Source organism: Lithobates pipiens, unplaced genomic scaffold (assembly GCF_037356315.1).
Source record: "Lithobates pipiens isolate NorthernLeopardFrog02 unplaced genomic scaffold, aLitPip1_a1.2 Scaffold_23, whole genome shotgun sequence".
NCBI classification, from domain to species: domain Eukaryota; kingdom Metazoa; phylum Chordata; class Amphibia; order Anura; family Ranidae; genus Lithobates; species Lithobates pipiens.
The window spans coordinates 336,960,176-336,977,773 of NW_027507785.1; the positions used below are offsets into that span (position 1 = coordinate 336,960,176).

At 53.5% G+C, this 17,598-nt stretch overlaps 2 protein-coding genes across 3 annotated transcripts in view; one reads left to right on the plus strand and one right to left on the minus strand.

The window, feature by feature from the left end:
• The window catches only part of HECTD3 (HECT domain E3 ubiquitin protein ligase 3), a 150,568-nt gene extending 137,562 nt beyond the window's left edge, over window positions 1–13,006 (minus strand). The window contains exon 1 of one of the 2 annotated variants that reach the window (XM_077450809.1): window positions 12,940–13,006. The gene's annotated coding sequence lies outside the window, so the exon portion shown is untranslated. The remainder of the gene's footprint in view (window positions 1–12,939) is intronic. The other variant, XM_077450810.1, reaches the window with a different exon arrangement.
• LOC143927157 (uncharacterized) lies at window positions 4,094–5,035 on the plus strand. The gene has a single exon (XM_077451107.1). It carries the CDS (start codon window positions 4,094–4,096, stop codon window positions 5,033–5,035), a length of 942 nt encoding a protein of 313 aa, XP_077307233.1.
• Window positions 13,007–17,598: the final 4,592 nt, after the last annotated feature.

Consider the following 17,598-nt stretch of genomic DNA (forward strand, 5'->3'; position numbering starts at 1 on the left):
TTCAGGGGTCGCACTAAACACAGAGTGCAGGGTTCGGGGGTCGCACTAAACACAGAGTGCAGGGCTCGGGGGTCGCACTAAACACAGAGTGCAGGGTTCGGGGGTCGCACTAAACACAGAGTGCAGGGTTCGGGGGTCGCACTAAACACAGAGTGCAGGGTTCGGGGGTCGCACTAAACACAGAGTGCAGGGTTCGGGGGTCGCACTAAACACAGAGTGCAGGGTTCGGGGGTCGCACTAAACACAGAGTGCAGGGTTCGGGGGTCGCACTAAACACAGAGTGCAGGGCTCGGGGGTGCACTAAACACAGAGTGCAGGGTTCGGGGGTCGCACTAAACACAGAGTGCAGGGTTTGGGGGCGCACTAAACACAGAGTGCAGGGTTCGGGGGGTCGCACTAAACACAGAGTGCAGGGTTCGAGGGTCGCACTAAACACAGAGTGCAGGGTTCGGCCTTCTTCCCCAGCTCCTTACCTCTGCATCCCCCATCTACATCTCACTTTCACCCCTCTTCAGCTCTGGCCTCTGTATGCCACTCCCCTTCCACTGCCCTCATCTTCTCCCTCCACAAGTCTTACTTGTGTTGTATTATTACACTGAAGCACCAGCCTGCTGTAGTACCTCCCCGCACACTGTAGGTGGCTCTGCCTCCTCAGTTGCAGGGAGATCATCCAGTGGGGGGTGTCGGGATCTGCACTGCCCCCCATCCCGCACTCAGGAGATGAGATCTGTGGGAGACGAGCTGTCACTTGTAAACACTGAAGCCGGACCTCTGTGTTTACAGGGGATGGTGCTGAGCCGGGGGCAGAGGGCCGAGTTCCAGCTGAAAAAGAGCCCTGATAAAATCTGCTGCTGAGCGGTGCGGGGTCCTCACTCTCCATCATTGCGGGGTCACCTGCAACACCATTTTATGTGGAAAGGACTCCTCTGGTAAAGGGTAAATCTGATTGGTTAATGTCCATGAATATAGATCAGTGATAGAGCTCAATGGTAAAGAATTGTCATCTTGATATCCCTGCAGAAATGCGGAGATAAGAGAAAAAATCCCCCCTGAAGAAGCCATAAATCGTCCAAGGCTGAAATGCGTTGGGGTATCAAGCATGCCGGATGGTTATTGATTTGAATACTTTTTTACTCTTTTATAATGAATGGATGAATTATATTTGTTCCTTGTATCTTCCCCACAGTAGGATCTATTGTCTGCTGTACACCAGAGCTCACATTCTAATTCCGGCATGAATTGGATATGATATGACTCGCTTTTTGACCAATAAAACCAAGTCAATTTTTATGAATCTTCTGCATCCTCATTGCTGCCTAAAACCCCCACGGGGAACTTCTTCTTTCTTCCATGTTGGTTACGGGGTGTGCAGATAGCTCAGCTCGTCCTTTGGGCGCCCTCTTTCCTCGCCGCCTTCTGCTGCTGTTCGGTCAGATTAGGTGTCCCGTCAGATTTCATAACGGAAGTGACGTTCTGTAACATCCATCTTGGTACACCCCTGCACTCGGCCACACTAAGCCTACAGTCTGAAGTCACCAAGCGGACATCTTGGTACACCCTCCAGGGTCTGGCATTTCACACTTATTTTTACCAGTAAAGTGAATTTATATTGTGAAACGCGGGATTTGGAAATCCGTCTGACTGTTTTGAAGTTGAATTGCTGATCTCACAGGTTTGCTGATCTGACAGAACGCCGCCGATTTTATTATTCAACATCAAAACAGCGTCATGGATTTCTGAATCCCGCATTTCACTACAGAAGTTCAGTTTAGTGGTAAAAATAAGTGTGAAATGCCAGACCCTGGCGGGTGTACAAAGATGTCCGCTTGGTGACTTCAGACTGTAGGCTTACCGCGGACAAGTGCCGGGTGTACCAAGATGGCCGTGGCGGCACGCCACTTCCGTTACATAATCTGATGGGTAGCGGTATTCTGACTGAAAAAACCATAGCGGAGTTATGGCCGATCGCTTCCCCCCTAGTCCCGGGAACCACAACACAAATATATTGTGTTTGACAAGTGGGGAGCAATTCAAGGCCCCTCCTCTTTGGGGCACATTTTTTGTGTTGTGTTTTTGCACATGGGGAAGGGGGGGAGGGGTTATTTTGATGCCAAAAAACACAATGGGCTTCAAAAAGATAAAAAATCTCTGACTTCCTGTCGTATCTTCAGCACAGGAAGTGAAGAAAGATCTCCCCTCCGGGTCACATCCAGGGTTAAAAAAACAAACAAAACACACCTTTGGCTTTAGATATCTTTCAGGAGGATACAATGTGACACGTTGTCCAATCGCTGGCTGTGCTCATTCTTGGCGCACACAGAACTGAGAATTCCTCTCTGTAATCTGATACAAAGTGTCAGCGCTGAGTCACTGAACGCTGCGCGCCGATCACCCGAGGACGACTCCTGACCGATCGTAAAAATAACGGCCAAGAACTCACCTTCTTTAACCACTTCAGCTCTGGAACATTTTACCCCCCCAGGACCAGGCCATTTTCTCCTATTCAGCACTGCGCTACTATATCTGGTAACTGCGCGGTCATGTGACTCTGTACACAAATTACATTTATAGCATTTTTTTCACTAAAATAGAGATTCCTATTGGTGGGATTTTATCACCGCTGTGTTTTTTTTTCTTTTTTATCCGCTTCAGTACCGCCCACCGCACTTATTCTGCGGCAGGGTGGCCCCCCGCTGCGCCAAATCATGTACAGGATTTGATATCTCTGGGTAGGGGGCGCTAAAGTAGTGCAGTGCTGGATAGCAAAAAAAAATGGCCTGGTCATGAAGGGGGTAAAATCTTCCAGAGTTCAAGTAGTTAAATAAAACAGAAAACATAAAAAAAAAAGGGAGATATATAAATAAATATGAGATTTGATTTTATTGGATACTTTTTATAACAAAGTAGAAGATAGAATAGAATATATAATGGAATAGAATATATAATATATATTTTATTTTTTTTCTATTCTGTTATAAAAAAATCCAATACAAACAAATTTCTTCATAATTTTGGCCACAATGTATTCTGCTCGATGTCTTTGGTGATATAAATCCCAATAAATGTCTATTGATTGGTTGATGTGGAGGTGAGAGAGATCTAGGGTGTATAGTGGGAATAATGACACTATACTGGTAATGGGGGAATCGGGACCGCGACGGGGTGGGGGGGGAGATCGGGGACCACGATGGGGTGGGGGGGGAGATCGGGGACCGCGACGGGGTGGGGGGATATGTAAAACTAACAGACCATTGGTGGAAGGTACACTGACATGGATAGTAACACTAAGCCCTGCCCACAGGGGGCTGCATGTTGGAGACATCGGACGGAGCAAAAAAAATAAAAAATAACGGCCGACATTCTCCCCGTGTGTCTCGGATTGGCCGGCTTCTGTCAGACGTGCTGGAAAACCAGCAGCCAATGGCAGACAGCGGTAATCCGGGTGTTCTCTGAGGGGCTATATGACCCTCTTACTTGGCTCCTCGGCCTTTTGGCTAAGATCAAGTGTAGTATCGACTATAGCCTTTAGGGGTGTCTCTGCTTCACAGCTAGGACGTTGAGAACCACTTGTATCTATCCAAGCCATTAGGTCCTTGTGGGGTACCCTCTGCTCGGCTCGGCCTTGTAGGATCGTTGATTAAATTCAGCTTCACCTACTTGCTGCTATTGGGCCAGAGGCTTAGCCCCCACAAGGAACGAGGGTCTTCCCTCCTCCCCCCCTCCTCCGCATTACTACCTCCGGGCAGTAGATGGAAGAGCCTTTATAAAGGCTTCAGAGCGAAGACGTCGAGGAAACCAGAAGGAAGCCGCCGAAAGAACACCTGAAGCGACTTCCATCTCCAAGACGATGGGGAAGAGCGAGTAAAAGACCGGGAAGACCGGAAAGAACAAGAGGAACCCTGCTCCAGCCACTTCCTCCGAGACCCCCGAGGATGTCGCGGCCTCAACATCCACCCCCAACCCGGCCGATGCCAGCCAGCCGAATCCAGCCAAGCCTTCCCCCCCCTGCAGACGGGCTCCCTACCCTAGAGCCTTGGATGAAGCACAGACGGTCGTGCTGCAGCTGAAGGAGGTGGACGGAAGGGTCCCCGACATGACCCCGGAGATCTTCGGAAAGAAGGTGATCCTGGATCAGGGGTTCAGCAAAGCGGAAACGCTTTCAGTGCAGAGCTTCACAAGAGGTATATTCTTTATAACTTTTGTGTCGTTCCAGGTCTGCAGAAGGTACTGGGATATGGTCAAGGCGAGTGGTCCTGAATCCCCTTTTCGTAAGTTCGCTGCGAACTGCCCCATAACACGGGACGAGAAGTGGGTGACGGTGGCCATGAGGAACCCCCATACCCCAGGGAAGGACATAGCTACTTACCTCCAGAGGTTCTGCACCGTGGTGAAGGACCCTGTCCGAATCCTCTATGCCAACGGCTTCTGGATAGGTAAGTGGTCAGTACTCTGCAAGTTCAGGAAGGACCCTTCGGGGGACATCCAGCACCTGCAGCCGTGCTTCTCCCTGGGCAACTCCACAGGCATCCTTTACTACCCCGGGATACCCTACGCCTGTAACAGGTGTAGCAACACCGGACACATGGGGAAGAATTGCAAAGAACTTGCTTGCAGGTTCTGTAGGGTTGCAGGCCACGAGACCAAGGATTGTCCGAGGTCCAAAGCCTGCAACCTCTGCGGAGCGGCCGAGCACGTGTTCAAACGCTGCCCCCAGAAGTCCCAGTCCTACACTAGAGCCCTGATCCAGGGCAAGCCAGCCGCCAGCACCGGGAAGAAGCAGCCGGAAAGAGAAAAAGAACCACGGAAGACCACTGGTAAGCCCACCCCCACCCCGGTCCAGGCCCCAGCCCAGACCCCTTCCCCCGCCCCAGCCCCCACCTCCAGCACACCCCCACCCACCACCCCTGTGCTGGAGGAGACCCTCCCCACCCCGGACCTGTCCTCCCTGGAGGACTTCCCCGCCCTCCCTTCCACCCCCACCAGTGGACCCTCAGGAAGCCCGTCCAACCACAGAGGAACCCGCTTCCTCCACTAAAAGGCCCAATGGGGACCAGCGCGACAGTGAGGGACCAGAGCCAATAGTGGAGGACCTCGAGTCAGCGGGAGAGGAGGATGAGGACGTGGGGGGGAGAGAAGGAGGTCATGGCCGACCCTGAGCCTGACCTCACCTCCAACCTCCACGTCACCATCACCCAGACGATGATGGATGCTGTCCTGGAGGAGCTCGGTCTGTCCGAGAAGAAAACAGGACAAGCAGATGAGGCAACGGAAGACCCCCCTCCGGGTAGGTAAGTTCGGTCCCTTGCTGACTAGACCTCATACCCTTTTTCATTATGGCAGAGATCTCAATCTTTTCCATTAATGTGAGGAGTATCAAGGATACATCTAGACGGCAAGCGGCACTGACATTTCTCGCCACACAGCAGAGTGATGTCTACATGCTCCAGGAGTGCGCACTCCCTCCTCTGAGGAGGTACACCCATCTGACCTCCCAGTGGACCCTCGGTCCCTCCTACTGGTCCGGGGGTGGCGATTGTAAGTCTGCAGGTGTAGCCATTCTTGTCAGGGGTGGGCGCTTCGCGGTTGACTCCATCCATGAGCTAGTCTGTGGCCGTCTTCTGGTCATAGACGGCTCTTTGGTGGGAGAGCCAATTAGGCTCATCAACGTGTACGCCCCCCCAGATAAGAATGAGCGGCTGGAACTTTTCCAGACCCTGCGGACCCAACTCGTCACCACCAGGGCAGTGGTAATCGGCGGTGATTTTAACTCTCCGATAGAGGAGGATGGGCGCAGCTCCAGCATGTACGCAAAACTTGATGCTACATCCAGGCTGCTCAAGGAGATGATCTCGGAGGCTTCCCTGCAGGACGCCGTGGGATCCATAGGGAAAGGTACCGTGAACTACTCATGGTGCCATCCCGATGGATCAGTGTGTTCCAGGATCGACTTCGTGCTCACTTCAAGAGCAGTCAAGCATCGCGATTTCTCCATGATCCCCTGCTTTTTCTCTGACCACAGGGCTATTCACTTTCGGGGTGACCTGGGCGCGGACCAGGCTCCTGGAAGCTGAATAGTACCCTGCTGGAAAATGAGGAACTGATGGGGGAACTCCGGGAGGCCTATGCCACCTGGACGGAGGAAAAGCGATTCTTCGGAAGGGTAAGTGACTGGTGGGAGTTTGTGAAGGTCAAGCTGCGCAGCTTCTTTCAGGCAAGGGGACGTCAGCAAGTGTGTGCCAGGAAGAAGGAACTCAGGAGACTGCAACGTCAGTTGCAGTCCCTGCAGGACCTTCACCACTGTGGCTGGGACGTTAGGCAGGACCTGGAGGACACCAAGAAGAGCCTGAAAGGGCACTTTGAGGAAGAATCCAGGCACATTGTCTTCCGTGCCAAGGTGGAGAACCTTGAGAAAGGTGAGAAGTGTAATTCTTTCTTTTTCAGGAAACTCCACTCAGGACACACACCCTTGTCTGAGCTGCGTGATGAGACCGGAACACTCCAGAAGGGAAAGGAGGCTGTGATGCAAGTGGTCAGCGACTACTACACCAACCTCTACTCCCCCCGAAAACAACAGACACACAGGCAGCCGACAGGTTCCTGTCAGGTATCTCTAACCAAATTGATCCTGCAGGTTCGTCGGACGTCAACGCCCCCTTGGTGTTGGAGGAGCTGCACTCTGCCGCTAAATCCTTTAGGCAAGGCAGGACCCCGGGCTGCGATGGTCTCCCAGTTGAACTTTATGTAACGCTGTGGGATCTCGTAGGCCCGGACCTGCTCGAGCTGTACGAGGAGATGGTGGTGGAGGGCAGAATGCCTCCGACCCTGAGGGAGGGGACGATCACGATTTTGTATAAGCACAAGGGGGAGAGATCGGACCTGAAAAACTGGCATCCGATCTCTCTTCTGAACGTGGACTACAAAATCCTCGCCAAGGTTCTGGCCAACAGGCTGAAATCTGTCATCAGACAGATCATCCAACTGGATCAGACTTGTGGCATTCCTGGTCGCAGGATTGCGGACATCCTCGCGCTTGTCCGGGACACGGTCCAGTACATTCATGGCCGCCGTGTGCACGTGGCCCTGGTCAGTCTTGACCAGGAGAAGGCCTTTGACCGTGTCTCCCATGAGTTTATGTGCAGCGCTCTGCGCAGGTTTGGTATTGGGGAGATGTTTTGTTCGTATGTAAATGTTATGTATAATATTTGTAGTGTGGTGTTGGTGAACGGTTGGAAAACGGACCCCTTTCCAGTATTGTCTGGGGTCAGACAAGGCTGCCCTCTCTCACCTCTGCTTTTTGTCTGTTGTATAGAGCTCTTCGCCCGAAGCATCAGACGGAACCCAGAGATCAGAGGGATCACCGCACCAGGACCGGACAGACGGGAGGTCAAGTGCTCGCTCTACATGGATGATGTGTCGGTGTTCTGTGCCGACCGGCGCTCCATCGACACACTCGCCCAGACGTGTGAGGACTTCGGCCAAGCTTCAGGGGCAAAGGTCAACTGCGGGAAGTCGGAAGCCATGCTCTTCGGAAAGTGGTTTCTGCCTTCTTCTGCACCCATGCCCTTCAGCGTCAAAGCAGACTTCATCAAAATCATTGGGGTCTGGTTTGGAGCAGAGGGCGCAGCCCTGAAGTCCTGGGAAGAACGACTGGCAAAGATGCGACAGAAGTTGGGACTTTGGAGCCTCCGAGAACTCACCATCGAAGATAAAAACACTGGTACTCCGCAGTGAGATCCTCCCTGTGTCGCAGTACCTCGCCCAGGCCTGGCCCCCCCGGGTTAACACCTGCAAGGCCATCACCAGGGCAGTGTTTCACTTCATCTGGAGCTCCAAAATGGACAGAGTAAAGCGGGCGGTTATGTTGAAGGAACCCCTCAAGGGCGGTAAGGGCGTGCCCGACATCGCCACTCTACTGAGGGTCTTCTTTGCCTGTAACTGCATCCGCAGAACTTTGGTGGACAGAACTGTAGACTCTGGTGGTAACTCCATGTCCTGTTTTTTCCTCCTGCCTCTCTGGAGGTCCCTTGGATGGGACAAATGGGACAGCTCCATCCCCTACAACTGGGACACTCCTTGGTATTACTTGGATACTTTCAAGTTTATTAAGGAGCGGGGGCTACATGGAGTGAAGCCCGACTTGTGGAAGCCAAAAACTATCCACAAGTTGATCAGAGCATCGGACATTGTTGAGACTGTTCCAGGCCTCCCTTCAGCCACTTGTAAAGTGGTCTGGAGGAATGTTTCTTCAAAGAGACTTACCAACAGGCACAAAGATCTGGCATGGATGGCAGTCCAAGGGGGGTGAGACCTGTGCAGATCCAGACACTGCCCCTTCTGCACCATCCAGGAGGAAACTGCTCTGCATGTTTTCTGGGAGTGTCCCCTTTGCACGGGGCCTGTTGAGGGCTCTGGAACCGGATCTCAAAGACTTTGTTCCACAGACGGCGATCACACACTGCAGTGCGCTGAACGGACTCTTCTGTGGGACTCAGTCACAGGAGGACATTGATAGTGCCTGGCGGGTGCTGTGTTGCTTTAAGGACGCTGTTTGGTGCGCCAGAAAGTGCCCCATCCACCAGAGGGAGAGGATGTCCATCCAGGACTGCCGCAGACTGACCCACAATCCACTCAGAGACTATCACCTGATGGACAACAAGGAGGAAGAGGAGGTCTGAAGATTTCCCCTTCCCCCCCCCCACTATGTACCCTTTTTGGCAGTTCAATAAAGCTTCGGGCCTGTGAACTCTTTTCCCCCCTCCCCTCCCCACCCCCATCACACCTGTTGCTCATTGAAATGTCATTTTGACTTTGACTCAGACTGTATGACTTGACATGTTTTTTGGTAATGTTTAAAAAAAAAAAAATATGACCCTCTTACTGAAAAGCTAGATGATGCTGGACGTCCTCCAGCCTGAAGAGGGAGGAGCCCCTACGCCAGTGCAAGCCTGAAGGGGGAGGAGCCGCTACGCCTGTGCAAGCCTGAAGGGGAAGGAGCCGCTACGCCTGTGCAAGCCTGAAGGGGGAGGAGCCGCTACGCCTGTGCAAGCCTGAAGGGGGAGGAGCCGCTACGCCTGTGCAAGCCTGAAGGGGGAGGAGCCGCTACGCCTGTGCAAGCCTGAAGGGGGAGGAGCCGCTACACCTGTGCAAGCCTGAAGGGGGAGGAGCCGCTACGCCTGTGCAAGCCTGAAGGGGGAGGAGCCGCTACACCTGTGCAAGCCTGAAGGGGGAGGAGCCGCTACACCTGTGCAAGCCTGAAGGGGGAGGAGCCGCTACACCTGTGCAAGCCTGAAGGGGGAGGAGCCGCTACGCCTGTGCAAGCCTGAAGGGGGAGGAGCCGCTACGCCTGTGCAAGCCTGAAGGGGGAGGAGCCGCTACACCTGTGCAAGCCTGAAGGGGGAGGAGCCGCTACACCTGTGCAAGCCTGAAGGGGGAGGAGCCGCTACGCCTGTGCAAGCCTGAAGGGGGAGGAGCCGCTACGCCTGTGCAAGCCTGAAGGGGGAGGAGCCGCTACGCCTGTGCAAGCCTGAAGGGGGAGGAGCCGCTACGCCTGTGCAAGCCTGAAGGGGGGAGGAGCCGATACGCCTGTGCAAGCCTGAAGGGGGAGGAGCCGCTACGCCTGTGCAAGCCTGAAGGGGGAGGAGCCGCTACGCCTGTGCAAGCCTGAAGGGGGAGGAGCCGCTACGCCTGTGCAAGCCTGAAGGGGGAGGAGCCGCTACACCTGTGCAAGCCTGAAGGGGGAGGAGCCGCTACACCTGTGCAAGCCTGAAGGGGGAGGAGCCGCTACACCTGTGCAAGCCTGAAGGGGGAGGAGCCGCTACACCTGTGCAAGCCTGAAGGGGGAGGAGCCGCTACGCCTGTGCAAGCCTGAAGGTGGAGGAGCCGCTACGCCTGTGCAAGCCAGAAGGGGGGAGGAGCCACTACGCCTGTGCAAGCCTGAAGGGGGGGAGGAGCCGCTACGCCTGTGCAAGCCTGAAGGGGGAGGAGCCGCTACGCCTGTGCAAGCCTGAAGGAGGGGAGGAGCCGCTACGCCTGTGCAAGCCTGAAGGGGGAGGAGCCGCTACGCCTGTGCAAGCCTGAAGGGGGAGGAGCCGCTACGCCTGTGCAAGCCTGAAGGGGGGAGGAGCCGCTACGCCTGTGCAAGCCTGAAGGGGGGAGGAGCCGCTACGCCTGTGCAAGCCTGAAGGGGGAGGAGCCGCTACGCCTGTGCAAGCCTGAAGGGGGAGGAGCCGCTACGCCTGTGCAAGCCTGAAGGGGGAGGAGCCGCTACGCCTGTGCAAGCCTGAAGGGGGAGGAGCCGCTACGCCTGTGCAAGCCTGAAGGGGGAGGAGCCGCTACGCCTGTGCAAGCCTGAAGGGGGAGGAGCCGCTACGCCTGTGCAAGCCTGAAGGGGGAGGAGCCGCTACGCCTGTGCAAGCCTGAAGGGGGAGGAGCCGCTACGCCTGTGCAAGCCTGAAGGTGGAGGAGCCGCTACGCCTGTGCAAGCCTGAAGGGGGAGGAGCCGCTACGCCTGTGCAAGCCTGAAGGGGGGAGGAGCCGCTACGCCTGTGCAAGCCTGAAGGGGGGAGGAGCCGCTACGCCTGTGCAAGCCTGAAGGGGGGAGGAGCCGCTACGCCTGTGCAAGCCTGAAGGGGGGAGGAGCCGCTACGCCTGTGCAAGCCTGAAGGGGGAGGAGCCGCTACGCCTGTGCAAGCCTGAAGGGGGAGGAGCCGCTACGCCTGTGCAAGCCTGAAGGGGGAGGAGCCGCTACGCCTGTGCAAGCCTGAAGGGGGAGGAGCCGCTACACCTGTGCAAGCCTGAAGGGGGAGGAGCCGCTACACCTGTGCAAGCCTGAAGGGGGAGGAGCCGCTACACCTGTGCAAGCCTGAAGGGGGAGGAGCCGCTACACCTGTGCAAGCCTGAAGGGGGAGGAGCCGCTACGCCTGTGCAAGCCTGAAGGGGGAGGAGCCGCTACACCTGTGCAAGCCTGAAGGGGGAGGAGCCGCTACGCCTGTGCAAGCCTGAAGGGGGAGGAGCCGCTACACCTGTGCAAGCCTGAAGGGGGAGGAGCCGCTACGCCTGTGCAAGCCTGAAGGGGGAGGAGCCGCTACGCCTGTGCAAGCCTGAAGGGGGAGGAGCCGCTACGCCTGTGCAAGCCTGAAGGGGGAGGAGCCGCTACGCCTGTGCAAGCCTGAAGGGGGGAGGAGCCGATACGCCTGTGCAAGCCTGAAGGGGGAGGAGCCGCTACGCCTGTGCAAGCCTGAAGGGGGAGGAGCCGCTACGCCTGTGCAAGCCTGAAGGGGGAGGAGCCGCTACGCCTGTGCAAGCCTGAAGGGGGAGGAGCCGCTACACCTGTGCAAGCCTGAAGGGGGAGGAGCCGCTACACCTGTGCAAGCCTGAAGGGGGAGGAGCCGCTACACCTGTGCAAGCCTGAAGGGGGAGGAGCCGCTACACCTGTGCAAGCCTGAAGGGGGAGGAGCCGCTACACCTGTGCAAGCCTGAAGGGGGAGGAGCCGCTACGCCTGTGCAAGCCTGAAGGTGGAGGAGCCGCTACGCCTGTGCAAGCCTGAAGGGGGGAGGAGCCACTACGCCTGTGCAAGCCTGAAGGGGGGGAGGAGCCGCTACGCCTGTGCAAGCCTGAAGGGGGAGGAGCCGCTACGCCTGTGCAAGCCTGAAGGGGGGGAGGAGCCGCTACGCCTGTGCAAGCCTGAAGGGGGAGGAGCCGCTACGCCTGTGCAAGCCTGAAGGGGGAGGAGCCGCTACGCCTGTGCAAGCCTGAAGGGGGGAGGAGCCGCTACGCCTGTGCAAGCCTGAAGGGGGGAGGAGCCGCTACGCCTGTGCAAGCCTGAAGGGGGAGGAGCCGCTACGCCTGTGCAAGCCTGAAGGGGGAGGAGCCGCTACGCCTGTGCAAGCCTGAAGGGGGAGGAGCCGCTACGCCTGTGCAAGCCTGAAGGGGGAGGAGCCGCTACGCCTGTGCAAGCCTGAAGGGGGAGGAGCCGCTACGCCTGTGCAAGCCTGAAGGGGGAGGAGCCGCTACGCCTGTGCAAGCCTGAAGGTGGAGGAGCCGCTACGCCTGTGCAAGCCTGAAGGGGGGAGGAGCCGCTACGCCTGTGCAAGCCTGAAGGGGGGAGGAGCCGCTACGCCTGTGCAAGCCTGAAGGGGGGAGGAGCCGCTACGCCTGTGCAAGCCTGAAGGTGGAGGAGCCGCTACGCCTGTGCAAGCCTGAAGGGGGAGGAGCCGCTACGCCTGTGCAAGCCTGAAGGGGGAGGAGCCGCTACACCTGTGCAAGCCTGAAGGGGGAGGAGCCGCTACGCCTGTGCAAGCCTGAAGGGGGGAGGAGCCGCTACACCTGTGCAAGCCTGAAGGGGGAGGAGCTGCCACGCTACACCTGTGCAAGCCTGAAGGGGGAGGAGCCGCTACACCTGTGCAAGCCTGAAGGGGGAGGAGCCGCTACACCTGTGCAAGCCTGAAGGGGGAGGAGCTGCCACGCTACACCTGTGCAAGACTGAAGGGGGAGGGAATGTAATGATTCTGATGGATATGTAGAAGTGGTAGTCTGGGCTTTCTCTATACAGTGATTGGGGCCCCTGGTGTGGTACTTACCTCCTCCAGGGGCCCCAACCCATGGCTTGGGGTATTTGTGCCATTCAGGTAAACAAAGCTATATAATAAACAATGTGAGTTATGTTGATTTTCTATGATTGGGGTTGTTGCTGGGATGAGAGGGGGGGGGGGGGTTGTTGGATGTTCCCCATTCTGGGGGTCTTTTCCATAGATCGGGGTGACTACCTGGGGGGGGAGGGCAGTACTGCCTTCCTGATCATCCCCCACTGTCTGCACCTGACCCCTGTAGGAACCCCCGGTGACAGCGGTCCCCTTAGTTTATTATCTATGTAGGAAGCACAGACCCCGCCTGTATGTGTCCATCATACATATATGGGGGGGAGGGGGACATGCACCTACCTGCACTGCTCTCCTCCTCCAACACAAATCACTACCGTAATTACCTCACCCAACCCGGAAGTACCCTCTACCTTATGTCCTAGAATAGCTGCACACTTCCCGTATATTCCAGACTAGCTGTGCATAACCTACCGTATACACCTCAGTATGTGTGCATGAATACCGTATATACCTCAGTATGTGTGCATGTATACCGTATACACCTCAGTATGTGTGCATGAATACCGTATATACCTCAGTATGTGTGCATGCATACCGTATATCACTAAGGAGCTGAAAATCCTCAACTTTGTACATGCAATGAGGTTATATCAGTGCACAGTGTACGGAGGTGTATTATAGCACAGCACATTGATATAGTGCTATTATTGTATAGTGTACGGAGGTGTATTATAGCACAGCTCATGGATATAGTGTTATTACTGTATTGTGTACCGAAGTGTATTATAGCACAGCGTACTGATATAGTGCTATTATTGTATAGTGTATGGAGGTGTATTATAGCACACACACACACACACAGGTGTAAATGGTCTTTAATTAGGGGGCGGGCATTCATTTAAAATGGGTGTGGTTATGCAAAATAATTATCATTAACAACTTCCCGCCCACCAGCAATGTACTACAGGGGAGGAGCCTGTGCCCAATCATAGCCCAGAGCTCTATACAGAGGGAACAATCTCTTTGTTTCTTATCCCTGCAAAGGCTTGATTGCCCCTAGATGTTAACCCCTTCCCAGCTGGTGTCATTAGTACAGTGACAGTGTATAGTATCATCACTCATCTCTGTATTGGTTTCACTGGAGTTGTCAGTTGGTGTCAGATTGTCCGCCGCACTATGGCAGTCCCTCTACAAGTCACTGATCACCCCCATTACTAGTATAAAAATCCCATTTGATTTGATTTGACTTGACTATGACAGTATGACTTGATTTTTTTACATGTAATGCGGCGTCTTGCGTGATGTGATGTTTCGGGGTATTATTACTCTGCGCATCATACCGCAGGATGAATGTCATTTATTTGTATGCTTGGAAACTGTATTGTCATGTAGTGTATTTCTGCGCTGCGTCGCAGTACAGAGCGGAATGTACTCTGTTCAAAGTATTTGTTTTTTGTATATTTTCTTGCAAAATGAAGTATACATTTTCAATCAAAAAAAAAACTAGTATAAAAATCCCATCGATTGCAGAACTTTCCCACAAACCAATCAATAAACACTTATTGGGATTTCTTTGTTACCAAAAACATGGAGCAGAAAACATATTGGAATCAATTTATGAAGAAATTTGATTTTTTAACTCTTTATTGGATGTTTTATAGCAGAAAGAAAAATAAATATGTTTTTCTCTCAAAAATGTTTTCGTCTATATTGCAAAAAATAAGAAACCCAAAGATGACCCCCCTGGGGGGGATGGGGGCACCCGATATCTCATACAAGATATGACCCCCCCCCGGGAATGAGGACACCAGACCTAAGGGAGGATTCCGATGGGGACACCAGACCTAAGGGGGGACTCCGATGGGGACACCAGACCTAAGGGGGGACTCCGATGGGGATACCAGACCTAAGGGGGGACTCCGATGGGGATACCAGACCTAAGGGGGGACTCCGATGGGGATACCAGACCTAAGGGGGACTCCGATGGGGATACCAGACCTAAGGGAGGACTCCGATGGGGACACCAGACCTAAGGGGGGACTCCAATGGGGATACCAGACCCAAGGGGGGACTCCGATGGGGATACCAGACCTAAGGGGATACTCCGATGGGGATACCAGACCTAAGGGGGGACTCCGATGGGGATACCAGACCTAAGGGGGGACTCCAGACCTAAGGGGGACTCCGATGGGGACACCAGACATAAGGGGGACTCCGATATAAAAGGACTCTAATGGGGACCCTGATGTAAAGGGGGGACTCCTAAGGCAGGCTTGCATGTAGGGGGTGGGCATATGGATGCCGGGGGGTGATTTGATGGGGACCCCGATGTAGGGGGGCGTCGATTTTCTGAGTATACAATCTTATACAGTGGGAGGGATTTCGGCTCCTTCATCAGGACCTTCATATTTACTTATCTCTAAGGAATGGGGAACTACAGCGCCGGGTGCGCAGAGCTTCAATGGAGGCGGGAGGGAGGATGAGGAGGAGAGGAGGATGAGGAAGAGAGGGGGTTCATTCGCATCGCTGGACCGCGGGATAGGTGAGTGTCTGATTATTAGAAGTCAGCAGCTACACTTTATATGGGTGGAACTCCCCTTTAATGTGCCCGGTAGGCCCTCCCCTCCCCCTCTCCTGATAAAAATTAGACACAACTTTGTGAAATGTAAATGAAAACATTTGTTCATTGTAACTTTATTGTTGCAAAAACATCTATTAATGTTAAATATTTACAGTTATTTATCCTTTTCTCAGTAACAACTTCATACAGCACTAGAATACTCCTGAGGAAGCTCCTTTGGGGTGAAACATGTTGCGCACAAATGGCTACAATATTGTATGAAATTTGTGAATTTTTGGTCATTTTAAAGATAATCTTATTTAATAAAATTTATAATTTTTTTAAACAAATTGTATAATTAATAGGCACCTTTAAGTCTATTCAGAAAAGATAAAGTGAAAATGGAGGGGCCCTTGTGCTGAGGATTGGGGCCCGGGAATCACTGCAAGGCATGCGATGCACAGCGCCGATCCCCTCATCATCCCCACATTTGTATCGGAGAGATTGTGTTCATAAAGATTTCCAGGTGATATTGAGGATCTCTGACAGCAGCTTCAACGTGCATTGTAGGGATAGGATCTTCCAGGGACAGAATCTACAAGGAGGATCTTCCAGGGACAGGATCTACAAGGAGGATCTTCCAGGGACAGGATCTACAAGAATCTTCCAGGGACAGAATCTACAAGGAGGATCTTCCAGGGACAGAATCTACAAGGAGGATCTTCCAGGGACAGGATCTACAAGAATCTTCCAGGGACAGAATCTACAAGGAGGATCTTCCAGGGACAGAATCTACAAGGAGGATCTTCCAGGGACAGGATCTACAAGAATCTTCCAGGGACAGAATCTACAAGGAGGATCTTCCAGGGACAGGATCTACAAGAATCTTCCAGGGACAGAATCTACAAGGAGGATCTTCCAGGGACAGAATCTACAAGGAGGATCTTCCAGGGACAGGATCTACAAGAATCTTCCAGGGACAGAATCTACAAGGAGGATCTTCCAGGGACAGAATCTACAAGAAGGATCTTCCAGGGACAGGATCTACAAGAATCTTCCAGGGACAGAATCTACAAGGAGGATCTTCCAGGGACAGGATCTACAAGAATCTTCCAGGGACAGAATCTACAAGGAGGATCTTCCAGGGACAGGATCTACAAGAATCTTCCAGGGACAGAATCTACAAGGAGGATCTTCCAGGGACAGAATCTACAAGGAGGATCTTCCAGGGACAGAATCTACAAGGAGGATCTTCCAGGGACAGGATCTACAAGAATCTTCCAGGGACAGGATCTACAAGAAGGATCTTCCAGGGACAGGATCTACAAGAATCTTCCAGGGACAGAATCTACAAGGAGGATCTTCCAGGGACAGGATCTACAAGAATCTTCCAGGGACAGAATCTACAAGGAGGATCTTCCAGGGACAGGATCTACAAGGAGGATCTTCCAGGGACAGGATCTACAAGAATCTTCCAGGGACAGAATCTACAAGGAGGATCTTCCAGGGACAGGATCTACAAGGAGGATCTTGCAGGGACAGAATCTACAAAAAGGCTCTTCCAGGGAGAGAATCTACAAGGAGGATCTTCCAGGGACAGAATCTACAAGGAGGATCTTCCAGGGACAGGATCTACAAGAATCTTCCAGGGACAGAATCTACAAGGAGGATCTTCCAGGGACAGAATCTACAAGGAGGATCTTGCAGGGACAGAATCTACAAGAAGGATCTTCCAGGGACAGGATCTACAAGGATCTTCCAGGGACAGAATCTACAAGGAGGATCTTCCAGGGACAGGATCTACAAGGAGGATCTTGCAGGGACAGAATCTACAAGAAGGATCTTCCAGGGACAGGATCTACAAGAATCTTCCAGGGACAGAATCTACAAGAAGGATCTTCCAGGGACAGGATCTTCAAGAATCTTCCAGGGACAGAATCTACAAGGAGGATCTTCCAGGGACAGGATCTACAAGGAGGATCTTCCAGGGACAGGATCTACAAGAATCTTCCAGGGACAGAATCTACAAGGAGGATCTTCCAGGGACAGGATCTATAAGGAGGATCTTGCAGGGACAGGATCTACAAGAAGGATCTTCCAGGGACAGGATCTACAAGAATCTTCCAGGGACAGAATCTACAAGAAGGATCTTCCAGGGACAGGATCTACAAGAATCTTCCAGGGACAGGATCTACAAGAAGGATCTTCCAGGGACAGGATCTACAAGAATCTTCCAGGGACAGAATCTACAAGAAGGATCTTCCAGGGACAGGATCTTCAAGAATCTTCCAGGGACAGAATCTACAAGGAGGATCTTCCAGGGACAGGATCTACAAGGAGGATCTTCCAGGGACAGGATCTACAAGAATCTTCCAGGGACAGAATCTACAAGAAGGATCTTCCAGGGACAGGATCTACAAGAATCTTCCAGGGACAGG